This window comes from Adiantum capillus-veneris, chromosome 29 (genome assembly GCF_014529385.1).
Source record: "Adiantum capillus-veneris isolate H3 chromosome 29, ASM1452938v2, whole genome shotgun sequence".
In the NCBI taxonomy this organism is placed as follows: Eukaryota; Viridiplantae; Streptophyta; class Polypodiopsida; order Polypodiales; family Pteridaceae; genus Adiantum; species Adiantum capillus-veneris.
In genome coordinates, this window is record NC_140959.1 from 4,337,929 (window position 1) to 4,357,037 (window position 19,109).

General features: G+C 46.1%; 1 protein-coding gene across 1 annotated transcript in view; it reads right to left on the bottom strand.

The window, feature by feature from the left end:
- Positions 1–363: 363 nt before the first annotated feature.
- LOC147418669 (uncharacterized) overlaps positions 364–19,109 on the bottom strand; it is a 28,420-nt gene continuing 9,674 nt past the window's right edge. Inside the window, exon 2 of the mRNA XM_086505421.1 lies at positions 364–728. Within this exon, the coding sequence (XP_086361547.1) occupies positions 577–728 (152 nt within the window). The 3' untranslated portion in view covers positions 364–576. The remainder of the gene's footprint in view (positions 729–19,109) is intronic.

Here is a 19,109-nt window from a genome sequence, read left to right on the forward strand (position 1 = left end):
TAAAAGGTGTCCCAGGCACACATCAAGCCAGAGAGCAGAAAGCAAACATTTACTCTCTACACCTTGTCACAATAGCATAAGCAATAGCTGAGCTCAATCTAATCAGGCAACAGTGGCAAGTTTTGTTTGAAAATTATCAAAAGTACGACATAAGCCCTAGTGAAGAGCAAGTTTGGTTTGATAGAGTCGGTTACAAAGTCATTTGCAATCAACAACAATAAAAGCCACGTGACCTCAAGCTGTTTCCACCAAAGTGTAGTGAATCAATGCTTTTAATTGCCCCTGCACTAATATCATCGATAGAAACACCTAGCCTATACGAACCTTCTCAAATTTAAACATTACCAGTAATGAAGATAGAAATGATTCTCAATTTTACTTTCTTGTTAACTAGAGATGTTTTGGCCAACTGAACGAATATGACAACTTCCTCAAAGAAAGTAAAGAATGAAAATAACTGGTACTTGTGTATGCCACGTGTAAATTACAGAATGCCTACAATTTAAGAAAAATGTAGGGGTCAAATATGCTATTTCTCTCTAGCCATGCAACCAAAAAGATTAGTACAGAAAATCATTATGGCTCAAAAGCTTCTGGGGGGGGTGGCACAAGATTTACACCACGAGAATCTAGCAGCTGTCCCAAGACAAGATAGGCTACTCCAAGTATGACTGCAATGGCACCTGTCACTGCAGCTGTCGTCTGTCCTTTCTGGGCTGCTTCCCTTGCTGCAAATTGCAGTAAATCTCTCTCTCTCTCTCTCTCTCTCTCTCTCTCTCTCTCTCTCTCTCTCTCTCTCTCTAATTTGCAGTAAATCTCTCTCTCTCTCTCTCTCTCTCTCTCTCTCTCTCTCTCTCTCTCTCTCATATTGAATAAACAACCCAAAGGTAGAGCCTCAAGATAAATGTACAAAGCCACCACAAAGGTGTGATCCTAAATGTTCATAAAATGTACAACAGATAACTAAGACTATTTCTTGGTTGTCAAAAAGTTAAAAAGTCTCTCAGATCCATCCTCTCTCTCTCTCTAACCCTCCAGCCTAAAAGAGAAGAGACACAGGGCAGCACCCGCCATTCGCGGGCAAGTGGCAATTGAGGAGCTTTTCAGCACACAAAGCGGCAAAGTTCCTCTTCGAGATGCACCAGCCTGGCATCCCTTTCAGTACTTCTTTTAATATTGATAAGAACAGAGTATAATTGTTGGGGAGAGTCCTTTGCTCTGTGTGACCACAAACCGATCTGCCACAAGCTCCCCCAAGGCACACTTATAAAGGTACTTGAAAAGGATCAAGACCTCTGAAAATAGGCGCCCCCAAAAGCATGGTACACCTAAAAACAAGCTAACCAAAAGCATCGCCCCAAATCTACCGTAGGGATTGCCATCATGTGTCACCATTGGAAATTGTGACACAAAGTACCGCCACCCAAGAAAAAAGAAAATACAAAGCAACAAAAAACTCGTACCCAAGCGCACACTCCCACTCACGCACCAACCCAAGAACACACCCAACTGAGAAACCAGAGGAAAAAAAATTGTAAAAAAAAGCAAGCAACACACAATTAGCAAAACATGGGGCACGCAAGAACTCACAGTCACACTCATTCCGCATGCCAAAAGAACTAACAAAGAGAAAACACAAGCAGGAGACACACAAAACATCGAAGAAACCGAAATGGGGGGTGAGGGCTGTTGCGGCAATCACCGGTCACCCCACATGCTAGCTGAGAGAGAGGCAGCTGCTGCAGCAATCACTGATCACCCCGAATTCTGGTGGGCATGGTGATGGCAGGCTCCACGGGGTGATTCACGACAGCAACCTGCAGCACAGCATGGGATAAGCAAGCAGCAAACGGTGGAGAGGACCTCGCTGGAGCAAGCTGGGGCACGGCAGAATCAGGCAGACGAAGCTGCAGCAGGACAGCATTGTAGGGTTCTCTCTCTCTCTCTACCTACATTCAGTTCAGTTTTGTATCAGTTTTGTTTCATTTGTCTTTCCGATAGACGGATGACATACACACCATGTACATTTGATTTGTCTCATAGGCCGATTTCGGCCTGACATAGACGTTAAAAATCTTTCTTTCTTTCTTTCTTTCTCTCTCTCTCTCTCTCTCTCTCTCTCTCTCTCTCTCTCAACGCGGGCAGGTTGCAGGCACAGCCCACCGGGGTATCGTGCAGGCCGTGAGCCATCCCTCAAAGGGGGCCGCGAGCAGCAGACGTTTCAGCAGGTTACAGGACAGCAGGGCTTCGCCCCCGTATTACTTGGCACAGGCCCGCAGTGGGCTGTGGCATAGAACCCTCGTATTGGGGAACAGGTGGAAGCTTCATTGCGTTCAGCAGAGCTCCAGCAGGTGGCTGTGGAAGAGCAGGTTGCAGGCAGACCGAGGGGTGCCTATTTGCATATTGTCTCCTTGATTCGTATCGCCCATAAGGGGCTGTGTTGTGGATGCCGCCTGGTCTCAGCTGAGCCAGCGCTGGCTTTGGTTTCTTGGATTCCGAATGTATGCAGCAGGTTTTCTGATCCGGGTTGACACTACCCGAGGTATGTATGTTGTTGAGGGGGTCACGAGCTAAAGCTCAACAAGCAACTTCTCAACAGTACCCCCCCTCAGCACGTAGCCTCACCATAGCTCTCACCCCATCCTGCGCCATCGCCATCAAACCCCATTGTCTAGCGTTTTCTCCCTTAGCTACCTCAGCCCTGTAGCGGTTCTGGCTCAGCAACTTCAGCGTTTTTGTTGCAACTACTAATGCTAGGCATGCTGGCCATTCCAGCGTTTTGGGATTGCAGAAACCTCAGCAGATCATCGTTTTCCTTGCAAGTCCTTCAGCGTTTTCAGCAGACAATGACAAATACAAAAACGCAGCCAAAGCTTGTTTGGACCAGCGTTTTTACTCAGCCTAAATTCCCTCGCCAAACCAGGGATTTTCAGCCATAGGGACAGCAGTACAAACAGTCGATTTCAGCCCCGAAACAGTCCAAGAAATTCAGCATATAGAAGATCACAGGTTTCAGCCTAAGTCGTCGTCGTCATCGGCATAGTCCATTGCATACGCATTGTACACCTTTGTGCAATCAAAGTAGACCACTCTCGTCGACGAGAGTGGAGCCTTCGGAGGAGGGTTTTACAACCTCTCGGGTGTCGTATCTCTTCTCTCTCCTTCTCTCAGTCTAATTCACTTGCACGCACAATATCCACTCACTTTGTTCGTGATCATAGCACTCCCCATAAGACGGAAAGCTCTCTCTTTCCCTAAGAACTAAAAGGAACCTTGAGCAATAAAGATCACTAATCTTGAGAAAATACAACATTCATTCCGTTGCACCTAACATTGGTATCAGAGCTTTGGAAATGTTCTGCATTACTTAAGGAAAGAAACACAAGAACCACAAGAATTTTTTTGCTTGTTGCAATCGCACGAACCCGAGTTTACTTGGGCGTGGCAATTCCTAATCGTGTTTTGTTGAAAAGTGACAGGAATCCCAAGAAAGAAGGGCTTGTCCAGCCTCCCCTTGTGCCTCTTTTCACTCATTGAGAGCGGACCGTGCACTTAGCGGCCGGCCAATCGACGTGAGGTGGGAAAAAGCAACCTTGGTGTGAGCGCAAGGCCACCAAGGGGTGCGCTCGCAGAAAGGAGTAGAACTCGGGTGAAGAGAAGATCCTTCTCCAACATTTGCAAGCGAAAGAAAACCTCAAGAACCCCAAGAACCCAAGACCCTCAAGACTCAAGAACCTCAAGAACCCAAAATTCTCACGAATCAAGGACCTCAAGAACCTCAAGAACCCAAGTTCCTCGCGAGCTTAAGACCCCAAGATCATAGTGCATGGTCATCACCCGAAGCGGAATGGATACTTCGCATACAGGTGATGAGCATGAGAGAGGCGACGAAGACTCTTCCCCACCCGGAGATGATTTCTTCAATCCTCCCCCTTCGCCATCTACTCCACCAAGTCCACCAAACCCTATGGAGGAAATAGTCAAGCAGATGATGGCCATGATGGATAGACAGGAAGACAAGCGCCTTGCTTTAGAACGCGAGCGCCTTGCTCAGGACCGTGAGCGCGACGACAGAATTGCAAGAATGGCCGCAGACCAAGCAGCCAAGGACCGCGAGCGCGACGAAAGAAACGCAAGACTTGCGCACAACAAGAAGAAAATCGACTTGCTCTCGAACGCGAGCGCGATGAACGGAATGAACGCAAAGCAGAAAGGGACGCCGAGCGAGAAGCTCAAAGGGAGATTCGCAATCAAGAATTTATTTCCCAATTGCTAGCCTCGAAGATCGAACCACCCAAAGATCGTGGAAGTTCGTCAAGGGACGCAAACCACGATGCAAATTCCAACCATCCAGTTACAGAAAAGTTGACTTTCAGTAAGTATGACGATAAGATGGATGCTACAGTTATTCATTCTTGGTTGCATTAATTTAATGCTTATTTTGCGACAACTAAGAAGACAGGAAATAGCAAAGTTTTGACGGCAGCTATGTACCTTGCCAGTGATGCCATCAATTGGTACCACGCATGGCAAGAGGCACAGCTAGCCGCGCACCTAGAGGCAGCCGACCATTCACGCCCCTCTTTTAGTTGGGCTGATTTCCAAGACAAGCTCAAGACGCGGTTTATGCCACCTCAGTACCTTGCACGATTGAAGGACGATTGGCGAGCTCTCAAGCAAAATGGTATGCCGGTTATGTCTTTCTCTAATCGTGTTTTGCAGCTACGTACCCAATTACGCATGTCGGATGATGAGCGCAAAGAGGCTTTTCTCTTTGGATTGGACGAGTATATCAAGTACGATGTCGAGGTATTTGATCCAATTGATCTCAACAAGGCGGTAGCGATTGCTCTCGCACAAGAGTTGAAGCACAACAAGGGAAGGCCTAAGGAGAACAAGACTTCCACAAGTACCTCGCAGACTTCTCAGAACGGTAAGAATGGTAAGAATAATAACTCTTCTAACCAATCTTCCAACAGTCTCTCATCAAAGAATTCTTCCAATGAATCTAAGGGTAAGGCTAACACAACTGCTAAACCTAAGCTTACTCCAGATGAAAAGGTAGCACAAGGAATTGTAGGAGGATACATCACACGTCGGAATAACAAAGCACTTATTCTAAGAAAGGTCGTTGTTTTCATTGTCACATTAAGGGTCACATAAAAAAAACATGTCCTAAGCTTGAATCGAATGAATCTAAAGAACCCACAGCACCCACTACATTTGTCAATGCAATGAATATTGTGCCCAAAGTTTCTCAGGACCCTCCTATTGATGATTCTCTCATTAAATGTTATGGTCGTACGTCGGGGCTTTGTTTTGTCATATTGTTTGACCCAGGTAGTATGCATGATGTGATCAGTTTCTCTCTTGTTGAGAGAGCCCGCCTCGAAGTTAGTCCGAGATCTCCTATCGAGGTCTCTGGCTTTCGTCCTGGTATGGACGCTCTCATCACGAAGGAGTGCCTTGATGTGTTGTTTGCAATTCAACAGACTGCCTTCACTAGAAGATCTGTTGTTTCTCCTCTCTCAGGATGTGATATGATTTTGGGCATTCGATGGTTTCGTGATAATGACGCTCTCATGAAATTTACGGCTAACACTATAACTCTCAATGCCAACAGTGATTCCCCTATTGTCATTCATGGAGAGGACATTGCTCTTTCTCCATCTCTCATTGCTCATATGCAGGACAACGTTGAAAGGATTCGGGATAAGGAGATTCTCTCAATCTCTTTTTCTCCACAGCATGATACACATGATTTGCATGATTATGAGAAGCATGATGATTTGAAGGATAATGATTTGCATGATGATTTGGATGACAATGACAAGCATGATGATTTGCATGATCAAGATGTGATTTCTCACAAGCATGATGAGTTGCATGAAGAAGATGTGATTGTTCACAAGGATGATGTGTTAGTGGATGCTTTTCCTAGCGAAGCTAACCTCGTTGCAGATTCGATCAATCACGAAGATCCGATCTTGGCTTTCGAGTCGAGGTCCAAAGAACCCCCACAGGACGATTCAATCATTCAAGACGAATCGATCTTGGCTCTCGAGCCTTGGTCAAAAGCACCCTCACAGGAAGTATTGTGTGTTCGCATGATTGATACGCACGCGTTGTTCGAGTGTTTCATTCGTGACTGTTTCCTGTATTTTAGTCAGCATCGTTATGTGATCCCTTTTCCTAGGCATGACATATCGTATGTTGAGCATGTTTCTCTCATGGATGAGCACGAATGTATGCGGATTGTTCAGGAAAAGTTGAAAAGTTTGTATCTCAGGAAGTCACATTCCATGTCTCTTCCTTGGCATGACACAGTTTCCGAACGAGCACATGAAAGTATGAGCACCAAGCATGGGCATTTCCATTGTGATTTGCCACAGTTGATTGATTTCGATCAAACAGAAAAGATTCGACCTCATTGTTTGCATGTGTTTGATGAACGGGTTGTCACTCCATCTATATGTTCATCTACATTGCATACACAGTCTTTAGAGAAGACAAGATTTTTTTCCTTCACTTTACATGGAACGGGTATGTTCATGGTTTTGTGTTGGAGATGGTTTCAGGAATTTTCAGCCATGGAGATTCTTGAAGACGAAAGAAGCAGGACTCTAGACGAAGTTGACGCATCGAAGGAGCCACAGAAGACTTTGAGTCGCTTTCGGCGCGGCCCAAAGAAGCAAGCGTTGCAGACCTTTATGAAGTTCAAGTACCACTCGACCCACACAACAGAGTGGGCCGGCGAAGAGTCCCTTCCAGGATTCCGGATGCTATTGGCGATCTTCCTCGACGCCATACAATTCGGTACCAGTACCTCACTTTGAAAAGGAGGGGATCTCACGTGACACATCCCAACCCTATGTGTCCGTGGACAAGCTACACCACAGCAGGGTTCAATCAATTCAATCAAGTCTAGATTAGCAATGATCTGGCACTTTTGTGAGTCTATTCGTAGACCGTGCATGCCCAGTCACTTAGCAATAGATGCATATCCTCCGGTTACACAGCATGATCATTAGTATTCCCTTCAGATTCCAACAGATTCAGTCAGGGGAATTTTCCAGTGCATTTAGCCTATTTTCCTATTTTTGGTTATTTTCACTTATTATTTTTAAGTGACTTTCCAACAAAAGTAGGTAGGGCAATTTTGCTAAGTTAATATATAAGCAAACCCAAGTTAGCACTTTTTGGCAGAAGAGGCAGTAGGAGCTTCCCGCTCAACGGGCAACTTCTCAGCAGTACCCCCCCTCAGCACGTAGCCTCTACATACCTCTCACCCCATCCTGGGCGTTTTTCCCAGATCAAGCCATCGCCATCAAACCCCATTATCTAGCGTTTTCTCCCTTACCTACATCAGCCCTGTAGCGGTTCTGGCTCAGCAACTTCAGCGTTTTTGTTGCAACTACTAACGCTAGGGCATTCAGCCATTCCAGCGTTTTGGGATTGCAGAAATCTCAGCAGATCAGCGTTTTCCTTGCAAGTCCTTCAGCGTTTTCAGCAGACAATGACAGATACAAAAACGCAGCCAAAGCTTGTTTGGACCAGCGTTTTTATTCAGCCCTAAATTCCCTCGCCAAACCAGGAATTTTCAGCCATAGGGACAGCAGTACAAACAGTCGATTTCAGCCCCGAAACAGTCCAAGAAATTCAGCATATAGAAGTCACAGGTTTCAGCCTAAGTCGTCGTCGTCACCACCGTCGTCGTCATCGGCATAGTCCATTGCATCAATCCATTGCATACGCATTGTACACCTGTGTGCAATCAAAATAGACCACTCTCGCCGACGAGAGTGGGGCCTTCGGAGGAGGGTTTTACAACCTCTCGGGTGTCGTATCTCTTCTCTCTCCTTCTCTCAATCTCATTCACTTGCACGCACAATATCCACTCACTTTGTTCGTGATCATAGCACTCCCCATAAAACGGAAAGCTCTCTCTTTCCCTAAGAACTAAAAGGAACCTTGAGCAATAAAGATCACTAATCTTGAGAAAATACAACATTCATTCCGCTGCACCTAACACTTGCAGGCTGGACTTGTGCCCTATCTGCCTGGATTCAGTCGAGCCAGAGCGTCGAGCTATACCCGTATCGCCAACGGAGGCCATGAGCGCTTCGCCAGTGGAGGCCATGATCGTTTCGCCAGTATGTAAGCCCCATACGAAGGCAACCTTTGTGCTTACAAACAAGCAGATAACACAAATGGAAAGGGAGATAAAGAATGGAAAGCAGAGACGGAGGGATGAAGGCCAACCTTCTTCAAATGTTTCTCAATGAGGGCGCGCAATGGAAGAAGGAAAAGAGGACTTACACGCAGAGCTACAAGCACTTAAGGCGGATTCACAAGCACTTAGAGAAGAGGTCACAGCCCTCAAGCGAGAGCTTGCGGATAGAGTAAGCAGTGGACTTGAAGAAGGGAAATTCCAGCCCTCGGTGATAGAGGAGATGTCACAAAGTGATGACGTGGCCGCGGACAGCAGAAACCCTAATTTCTGCCAGAAACCCTAAAATTCCTGCAAACCCTAATTTTTGCCAAAAATGGAAATCGCGGAGATGTTATTAAAAAAAAAAGGCGACGCAAATCTCTGTTTTTTCCTATGATTTGGGAGAAAGAGAGAGAAAAAGAGAACTTGCTTTTTTATTGGCTCTCATTGAGAGAGAGAATCTGCTTTTGCTTTCAAGCTTTTGGGGCTCTGCTTTTGGGCATCCCTTGTAACCTTCAAATAAGTGGTGAGGGTCTCACTTCTCAGAGCATCTGGACGCAGAGTCTGAGAGTGAAACCCTAGCTACTCTCTTGTACTATAATCTGATTAATATAAAAGAAATACCGAAAGGGGCGCCAGTCTTTGGGGCCAATATCTCTAGGCACGGAACTCCGCCAGGCTAGTGCAAATCTATTGTGATCTGTGAATTGTTTTGAAGTGGTTATTTGGTGCTGTCGCGGTTGATTCTTGACTTGGAGGCTGTTACAGTGGTATCAGAGCACAGCTGATTTCTCTTCTACGGGAAATCCGATCCCCGAATTTTTTTTCCGCGGCACTTATGGCTTCAGGCAATGATCAGTCGACTCCCTCTGCATCTGGAGATGCGAGCAGGGATCACAACGAAGATTCCGGCAGAGAGTATGGCCCGCCTTGGCCTACTTAGGCGGAGCGGCGAGAGATGGAGCGTCGCCATTTGATCGGCGATGCAACAAAGATGATGCTCAATTTTGCCAAGGACCCAAAGATGGCAAAATATATGAACCAGACCTCTTTGGAAGAGGTACAGATGGAGTGGCAGAGAAGCACAACACCACTCCCGAAACCCGCTCTCAAGAAACCTTCTGCCTCCAAGAAAATATACGGAGAAGGAACTGGAGAACGTGGTTGATGCACGGATTGCTCAACTTTTTGACGCGCAAAAGAAAGCCAAAAAGCACGGCAAAAAGCAGAAGAAAAGCACTGACTTTCTAGGTTACAAGGCAAAGAAACAGAAGAAGCGTGTTCGATATGAAGGAGTACCCAGTTCTTCTTCTTCTTCTTCTTCTTCTAATAGTTCTTCTAGCTCCTCGGATTCGAGCGAAGAAGACAGAAAAGGTAAAAAGCGAAGCAAGAAACAAAGCTTCTAAAAGGGCAAGAAAAAGCCAAAGAAGGCTACATCTCGCCCAGAGACTGACAGTTCTATTGCGGACTGGTCTACAGACAGCTCAGATTCCGATGACGGAAACTTTTATGCGAACAAGAAGAATTTTTACAAAGCCAACCAGTATGACTTTCTCGAAGATAAAAGCAAGAAAGTCCGAGTGTTGAAGGAAGGTGGCCACTCAATCAAGTTTGATACTTTTTCAGGATACTCAGATGCTTCGAAGGCTTTGTCTTTTATACAGCAGTTTGACATCGCTTTTGCGGGCGGACGCTATTCAGAGCACTCCAAGATTCGGAGAGCTGCCTCTTACTTTAAGAGGAATGCTCGTACTTGGTGGTCCACGCTTCTTTAAACAAGACTGCGCCAGTTAAATGGCTGAAATTTAAGAAGCTTTTTATTTCTTCTTGGTTGACGCAAGAATATGAACGAGATATACGAGCTGCTTGGAACCATCCTTGGATGACCAAGAGCGATACAGTAAATACTTACTGTGAAAGATTCTAGAGCTCTTTTCTACCCGCCTCTTCATTCAAGAAGATCTCGTTCAGAGAACAGATTGAGCGGTTTACCTTGGGTCTACCTACAGAGATCCGAGATCACTGCTTGGAACAGAAGTCAGCTTCTATTCAGGAGTTGATGAGTCATGCGAAGCGGGGCTTTGCCATTCACTCTGGCAATCTGACCTACCCCACAGATGAGGCCATGACACAACGAGCCGAACAGACTTCTCGGAATGGAAGTAGAAAGAAAAAGAGCAACCCAGAGAAAAATGATGCACGACCCAAGCTTACTCCTGAGGAGAGAGCTCGCTTCATCAGAGAGGGGAAATGCTTTGGATGTGGGGAACAGGGACATATCTCCGCGAAGTGCTCTAATAAGGCACAGAAAGAATAGAATGATAAAGACGACGACAGGTCTGAGAGTTCGAGAGCAACTGAGGAATGTGGCAGAAAAGGCAGATAGAAAAGCAGAATTGGTACCACATGGCGTGGGACCTACACCGAATCTAATGAATGGAAGTACAAACTTTGCCGCTTTTGGGGCAAAGTGACGGATCAGGAAGCTCTTTTGAAGGAGCCAAGGCCAACTTCTTTTCACTTGGAATTGGCGGCTCGATTTGGAATTACGCACGACAGACTGACGCCACAGGCGGAGGTAGTTCGACTGGCACCCGGATGGGATGTTGCCATTACACCGAGCATTGACAAACTTTGTTTGCAATGACAAGGGTGTTCAGGGCACGCGAGTGACGTTCTACTCAGAATCCCTTGGTACCACAAGAACTACGCCGTGGTTGACTACCAGGCCGAGAAAGAGACTTTGATAAATGAAGGGCCAATCACGGATAGTCTCTATCTTGGCCAGGTCCATTTGCACTCCTGCTCCTGACACAATGTGTCCCAAAAAGTGTATCTCTGGTAGGAAAAATTCACTTTTCTTTGCATTATCACTAACATGTGATCTCGTAATGCCTGAAAGACTTGAAGCAGATGATCTCTGTGTTCTGCCTCATTCTTGGAGAAAACAATGATATCGTCAAAGAAAGTGCCAACAAATAGTCTGTACTCTCGAAAAATCCTGTCCATCATCCGGTTAAATGTCGCAGGAGCATTGGTTAAGCCAAAAGGCATCACCAAAAAACTCAAATAACCCAAAAGTCGTCCGAAAAGCTGTCTTGTAGACATCTCCTGGCGCTATCCTAATCTGATGATATCCACTCTTCAAGTCAATCCTGCTAAAGCGCGAGGATCCCTGTAACCTGTCAAGTATATCATCGATCCTAGGAATCGGAAATCTGTTCTTGATGGTGATTTTGTTGAGAGCGCTATAATCGATGCACATTCTCCAAGATCAGTCTTTCTTCAAAACCAACAACACTGGAGAGCAATACGGTGAAGTACTAGGCTGGACAAGACCCTTTTCCAAGAGGTCTTTCACTAGGTTCATCATCTTTTCATTCTGTACTCGGCTCACACGGTAAGGTGGCCGATTCGGTGGCGTGCTTCCAGGTATCAGATCAATGGTCTAATCTTCAGGCCCTCTGAAAAGCAATCGGCATGAGTGTGGAGAAAAATCTTGGCGTTCTTTTGATCAGGTCAAAACATATTCAACCTTTATCCAGCGTTTAGTTCTCTCCCAAAAGAATGAGTAAGAAACTGAAGTTCATCAAGTACAATCTTCTTGGGACTGTGTTCGTACTCTAGGCGGTTCATAGAAAGTTTGCAGAGGTTGCTTCCCCTTTGCATACCTTGACACAAAAAGGAGTACCTTTTTCGTGGGGACCCACAGAGGTGACTGCCTTTCGGACATTGAAAGAGAAATTGACTACGGGACCTATTTTGACTTTGTCGGACTTGCAGAAGTCATTTGAAGTATATTGTGATGCTTTCGATCGTAGTCTGGGTGCGGTCTTGATGCAAGAAGGCCATGTCATAGCTTACGAGAGCCGTTTGTTCTCTAGGCAGAAGATGACAGCACAGATCTATGAGAAAGAGCTTTTGGCGGTTATCCATGCTCTTACTCAATGGCGGCATTACCTACTCGGAGCGGATTTTACTGTCTTTACAGACCATCAGAGTTTGCGCTACTTCTTGTCACAGAAGCAGCTTTCGAAAAAGAAGATGCGGTGGGCGAACATCTTGTCACAGTTCCACTTCCAGATTGTCCATGTGCAGGGACAGAAGAATGTGGTGGCAGATGCTTTGTCTCGGAAACCGTTGGTTTTGGCTCTTTCCGCGATACATCATAGGAGCTTCGAGGATATGGTCGATCAGTATGCCACAGATACAAATTTTGCAGATATTTTCACACGGATACGGGATGGGGAGACAATAGCTGGATACTCCCTTCGGGAAGGCTACTTGATGAAAAAGACTATGTTGTGCGTTACACAGCCGTTGAGGGAAAAGATTATGACTGAATGCCACTGTCCACCTTTTACGGGTCACCGCGGCATTGCTACCACCATGAAAGGGGTAGAGAGATATTTCTTTTGGCGGAGACTCAAGAAGGATGTGGAAGAATTTGTGCGCAGTTGCTTGGTATGCCAGAAGGTCAAGTTTGACAGGCATAAGGCACAGGGATTGTTACAGCCTTTACCCATACCCACCCGCCCCTGGGAAAATATTGAAATGGATTTCATTTTTTGATCTCTCGAGAACACAGAATGATCACGATGATTTTCCGATTACATGGCACGTCTGAGACGATTGTCTCAGACAGAGACCCCAGATTTATGAGTTTGTTTTGGAAGCCAATTTGGGAGAACATTGGCACGCAGTTGCAGTTCTCGTCATCGTTCCACTTGCAGACTGACGGGCAATTTGAGATTGTCAATTCAGTGATTTTAGATTTATTGAAGTCTTGTATCTCGGATCAGAAGACTCAATGGGAAAAGAACTTACCTTTGGTGGAATTTGCCTACAATAACACGATACACTCTTCGACAGGGAAGACGCCATGTGAGACTGTTGAAAGTACTGCGAAGGTTGGAACATCCTTCCTGAGCACGAAAGATTAGATATTTGAAGCGGATGAATATTCGCGAGATTTGGATACGGCTTTTGCCAAGGTTCGCGAGACCTTGCAGGAGTCTCAAGAACGACAGAAAAAGGTAGCGGATCGCCATCGTCGCGACTTGAAATTGAAGGAGGATGATTGGGTGCTCTTATGTTTTGAGAAGGCACGCCTACGAAAGAAAAAGGGAAAGGAGAGGCTTTTTCCAAAGCTTAGTATGCGATACTACGGACCTTTCCAAATCACTGACAAGATAAATGATGTCTCCTTCCGATTGAAACTGCCAGATAATTGGAGGATTCATAATGCATTGCATGTGAGTCTCTTGAACCCTGTAAAGGGTGATGTGCCTAATGATGGGGAGCCTGATGAGCAACCCGAAGTGGAAGAAAACGAGGAGATCCTTGTTCCTGAACAGATTTTGGCACATAACGATACGAAGAAAGGTAAAGTCCGAAGGCGGGTTCTTGGTTAAGTTCAAGAACTTTCCTGCATTTGATGCAAAGTGGATGGAGGAGGAGGACCTAGCAGATACTCCTCGGATTGTGAAACTTTACCTCGATGTTTTGGTTTAGCATAGTCTACCCCAAACGGAACCCAGAATTCAGCTTGGCCGGAGATCTGGTGCAGTGGGATGCACAAGAGGGGAGTCACTCCGCTCCCTTGTCAACAGATGCCTCGATTTTGATATTAAAGTCACTGATGTCTCTTTGAGCTTCAGGGATACTGAGAGCTGACAGTATTCTACTGGATGACTTTATGACATGGAATTCCTGATTATGATACTGATTTGTTCTTGACTTTTTGTGAGTGCAGGAACTGATAGACGAAATGACTGCACCATTTTGGTCTGATTGATCTCGAATAGACATGGTTGCAATAGGGGTTAGTCAATCGGACATCGTTGAGGTCCCGATTGGACCTAGATGTGATTGCTAGCTACATTGCCGATAAATCATGGTCTAAGATCCGAATGAATGTTGAATGTCATGTAATGTCCTGTGATGTCTGGTGATGTCCTGTGATGTCGTGTGATGTGACTGTCGATTTTGTACATGTGCTAGATGTGTGTTCCTAGTACGTAGGTACTAACAGTCAGTGTCTGCTAAGACGGTTTATGGCTTTTGTCGGTTTTGCAGGCGTAATCACGGTCGACTACAATGCTTTCAAGAGGGGGGTATGTCACAAAGTGATGACATGGCCACGGACAGCAGAAACCCTAATTTCTGCCAAAAACCCTAAAATTCCTGCAAACCCTAATTTTTGCAAAAAAACCCTAATTTCTGAAAATCACGGAGGTGTTTTTTTTTTTTTTTTTTTTAAACGACACAAATCTCTGCTTTTTCCTATGATTTGGGAGAAAAAGAGAGAAAAAGACAACTTGCTTTTTTATTGGCTCTCATTGAGAGAGAGAGAATCTGCTTTTGCTTTCAAGCTTTTGGGGCTCTGCTTTTGGGCATCCCTTGTAACCTTTAAATAAGTGGTGAGGATCTCACTTCTCAGAGCATCTGGACGCAGAGTCTGAGAGTGAAACGCTAGCCACTCTCTTGTACTATAATCTGATTAATATAAAAGAAATACCGAAAGAGGCGCCAATCTTTGGGGCCAATATCTCTAGGCACGGAACTCCGCTGGGCCAATGCAAATCTATTGTGATCTGTGAATTGTTTTGAAGTGGTTATTTGGTGCTGTCACGGTTGATTCTTGACTTGGAGTGTCCAAGTCTATAACAGGAAATCAAGGTCATCAAGGAGCAGGTACGGATAATCACAGAGGAGGAGAAACAGAAGGTGGTAAAGACGTCTTCGTGGATGGATGTGATCACGAAGACGCAGAAGAAGGCGGATGAGGCCGAGAAATGGATAGAAGTCGCTAAGAAAGGGAAAGGGAAAGAAACCACATCCGTCCCCACTCCTACAATCATCAACATGACTCTAGAAGAAGAGCAGCGAAGGAGAACTAGAGCCTTGCATATAAGAGTAACCGGTCTAAAAGACCGAGATGATGTGGAAGGGGAAGTTGAAGAACTTCTCCGCATGATGGGTAGTGAGGCTACTCATACAAAGGCATGGAGGGTAGGGAAGAAGACACAAGGCAATGGGGAGACTTCAAAAGGGAGAACTTTAATCATCCGTTTCCCATCCATGGAGGCAAAGAAGGACTTCTTGAAGAAGCGCCCTACACTAAAGAAAACGGGCATATTCCTTGGAGATGACCTCACTCTCACATAGCTTGCGCATATGAGAGAGGTAATGCCAAAGATTCAAGCGGCAAGGGAGAAGGGAAAGACGGCCTTCTATAGAGATGGCCGGGTGGTGATTGTAGAGCGGCGCTCCACATGACGGTGCGAGACCTATGGGACCACACTCAAAGTTGCCACCTTGAATTGTAATGGATCTATGCACCTTGATGTGGGTGCTTTTGAGGATAGTTTTACGGGAAGAGAAATCATCTTCTACTCTGAGACACATCAGGCCCCGGGGCAATCTATGACTCACATTAGTGGATATAGATGGGAGACAGCCTATAGATAGGAGATGCGATCAGAGCACAGAGGGCAGGGCTCAGGAGGAGTGGCAGTGTTATTCAGGGAGGAGTTGCAGCCATTGATACATATAGCCTGCAGGGATGAGCAAGCTAGGTACATGTGGGTGAGATTGAGAGCAGAGATACACAGATATCTTTACATTGCTATTTGCTACTTTCCCCCGAGTACGTCAATTTATGCACCACTCAGAGGACAGTCCCCCTTCTCTATTTTGGATGATGACATATAAGAGTTCTCTAGAGATGGTGACATCATTATTCTAGGGAGTTTCAATGCTAGGACTACCCATCATCAGACAGTATTTTATGATACTTTAGAGGAGATGCTGAGAGAGTTGGATGTTGCAGAGACTGGCCTATCCAAACTATCACAGAATGGAGAACACACTGAGTATGGACGACACTTGATAGACATGGGGACTGCACATGGATTGGCCATCTTGAATGGCCTACAGAGATTTCCCACTGCGGGGGGTTTTACATGCTTTCCACACAGACATGGAGCCAGCAAAGTGGATTATGTCATGGCACAGCCGAGCCTCATCTCTAGTATCCAGGATCTCACGGTTGGACCCAGACCTGTTGGTGTGGCAGTGGACCATGCTCTTGTGTCGTTGAACATCTCTTTCCAGTTTAGTGTAGCACACAGGCTACGGACAGCAGCCCCTACTCGCTACACCTTCACGCGGGAGACGGACTCTGTATACATAGATGGGATCTACAGACGCCTGTGCACAGAGGAGCCACGGCGACCTCTGGAGGAGCTTACTACTATACTGACACAGACACTACATGATGCAGCAGCAAAGGCATACCCACATACCTAGCCTGAGCAGAGACGCCGTTCGGGGAGCATGCCCCAGAACAGTTGGTATGATGAGGAATGCCAGGACACTAGAGCTAGACTTCAAAGGGAGGTGCTTTTGGGGGACATCACTCACAGACAGTCACAGATTGACTTCGGACGCCTAGTGCGGCAGAAGAAGAGGCATTTTTGGCTCGCCTAGAGTAGGATCTATACCAGCTATTCTTGAGTCAGGACTCACGTGAGGCATGGCGGCTCTTTCATGAGCACTCCCCCCCCCCCCCCCCCCCCCCTGCCATCACTTCTACAGAGGCCTGGGCCAGTATGCATCATCTCTGTACACAGTTCCTGAGCAGCCCCCCCTTCCCGACCCCCCTGATCCATGCCCACACACATGTGCTTTTTTCACCGCTGAGATGGTAAGGAAGGCCATTGACAAGATGAGGATTGGGAGAGCATATGATCATGATGGCTTAGTGGTTGAGCATTTCACGCATTCCAGAGATTTACTAGCAGAGCTTCTAGCAATTATATTTAACCGTGCCATGTGTGAGGGCTTGCCTGATACTTGGAGCATATCTTTTGTTGTATCTATCTTCAAGTCGGGAGACCCTATGGAACCTGGGAACTATCGCAGTATCATGATTGGACACACATTGGCACGGTTGTAAGCATCTAATCTTGAGCAGCAACTGAGTAGATGGGCAGAGAGGGAGGGGATACGCGCAGCCGCGGGCAAGCAGGTTTCAGGAGGGGTTTTTCTACTCTTGACCATATCTTGACAATCAGAGCCATCAATGAGGAGGGCAGATCGCATGGGAGACGGATCCATTGTAGCTTTGTGGATTTCCGCAAAGCATTTGACACAGTGCCCAGAGCTAGATTGATGCGTAGATTACAGCAGATGGGAGTACCCACAGAGCTCATTTGGGGAGTCATGGCATTATACAGGTCAATAGTGGGGCATGTACGCACCCCAGAGGGTCTATCCAGACCGGTTTACTCCACTATTGGGGTGAAGCAGGGCTGCCCGCTCTCTCCTACTCTATTTGGTATGTATGTGGATGAGGTTTCTGACTACATTGAGAGAGATGGTGATAGAGGTGCACAGCTGGCAGGGACATGGATTCCACTATTGTTATATGCTGATGATATTGTGTTGATCTCCTACTCTCCAGAGGGGATGCAACATCACTTGGATGCTTTGCATAGGTTTGCCCAGGAAAGTGGTTTGTCCATCAACCTTGGTAAAACCAAGGTCATGGTATTTAATACCACCCCACAGTGGATCACGAGGTCAGCGCCCGCATTCACATACGGCCAGGAGAAGGTGGAGTATACAAATGCTTACACTTACCTTGGAGTGGTTTTTAGTGGACCAGCATTTTCATTGAGGAGGGTAGCAGAGACTAGATTGACCAGAGCCCATGCAGCATTGGGTAGATTGGAAAGGATGTGTTTATAGGTTCAGTTTCACGAGCCTCGGACGAAGCTCTGGCTCTTTGACACTTTGGTGGCTTCTACATTGCTTTATGGAGCTGAGATTTGGGGACCTTCACTGGATCATCACCGGAGGACATGCCGCAGTGATGGATGGGTGGACATGGAGAAGCCTCTGGTCTCTATGATCTCGCAGCTCATTAGAGCCAAGGCTTCAGTACCACGTGCTATTGTACGAGCAGAGCTAGCTGCCCCCCCACTAGTGGTTGAGACGCTTGCCAGATTACTACACAGCATCGACGGAGGCTGCATCAGCGGATTCGGATCACTTTGGCTCAACATACACGACACCCGGTCAGACTACTGACCATGGAGGAGATTGATGAGATCCACCAGCGACCGATGATGGATCTCTTGTGATCTAGCCATCCCAGCTAGATGTTTAGCTGCTTAGTTCACACCTAGCAGTTTAGGATTCCATAGTATTTTATTTTGTCATTGTCATTCTGTCATCTTGTTACTCTGACTTATTGTAACTTTCTGGTCTCATAGGTCACTTTGGCCTTTTGAAGACGTTAATATAACATTTCATTTCATTCCATCTCTCTCTCTCTCTCTCTCTCTCTCTCTCTCTCTCTCTCTCTCTCTCTCTCTCTCCCCCTTTTGTATTACGTAATCAAACTTACAAACCCAAAGGCATTATATCAGCCAGTAGGCATACACACATAAGGGATCTAATAGTGAAAAAACCCCTGAGATATTCAATGATTACAAACCATAGGGGAAAAACTACCAATGATGAAAAGTTACAAAAGATGGGTGATACAACAAAAGCTAGGAGCAAGGGAGTGAGGGAAGAAAGTAGCATAGAGATGAAGCAAAAACAGGCCACCCTAATGTCGAGAAGAGGCCAAAAACTCCACCAAAGAATCTTCGATAGCCAACTCCAGATCTCCAAGGCCGTATACAACCGCACATCCTAGCAAAAGAGACATCACCGTCGCAAGAAGACTCTGCACCAAAAAATCCGAGAGAGAGATAGCCTCTAGCCATCCTGGCAATGATCAATAAGGCTATGACATTCTTCAACCTACAAGCAAAAGAAGTGTATGGTGAAAATTTGAAGGCAAGGCGGGAACAACCCAACCCACCCACCAGCCCACACC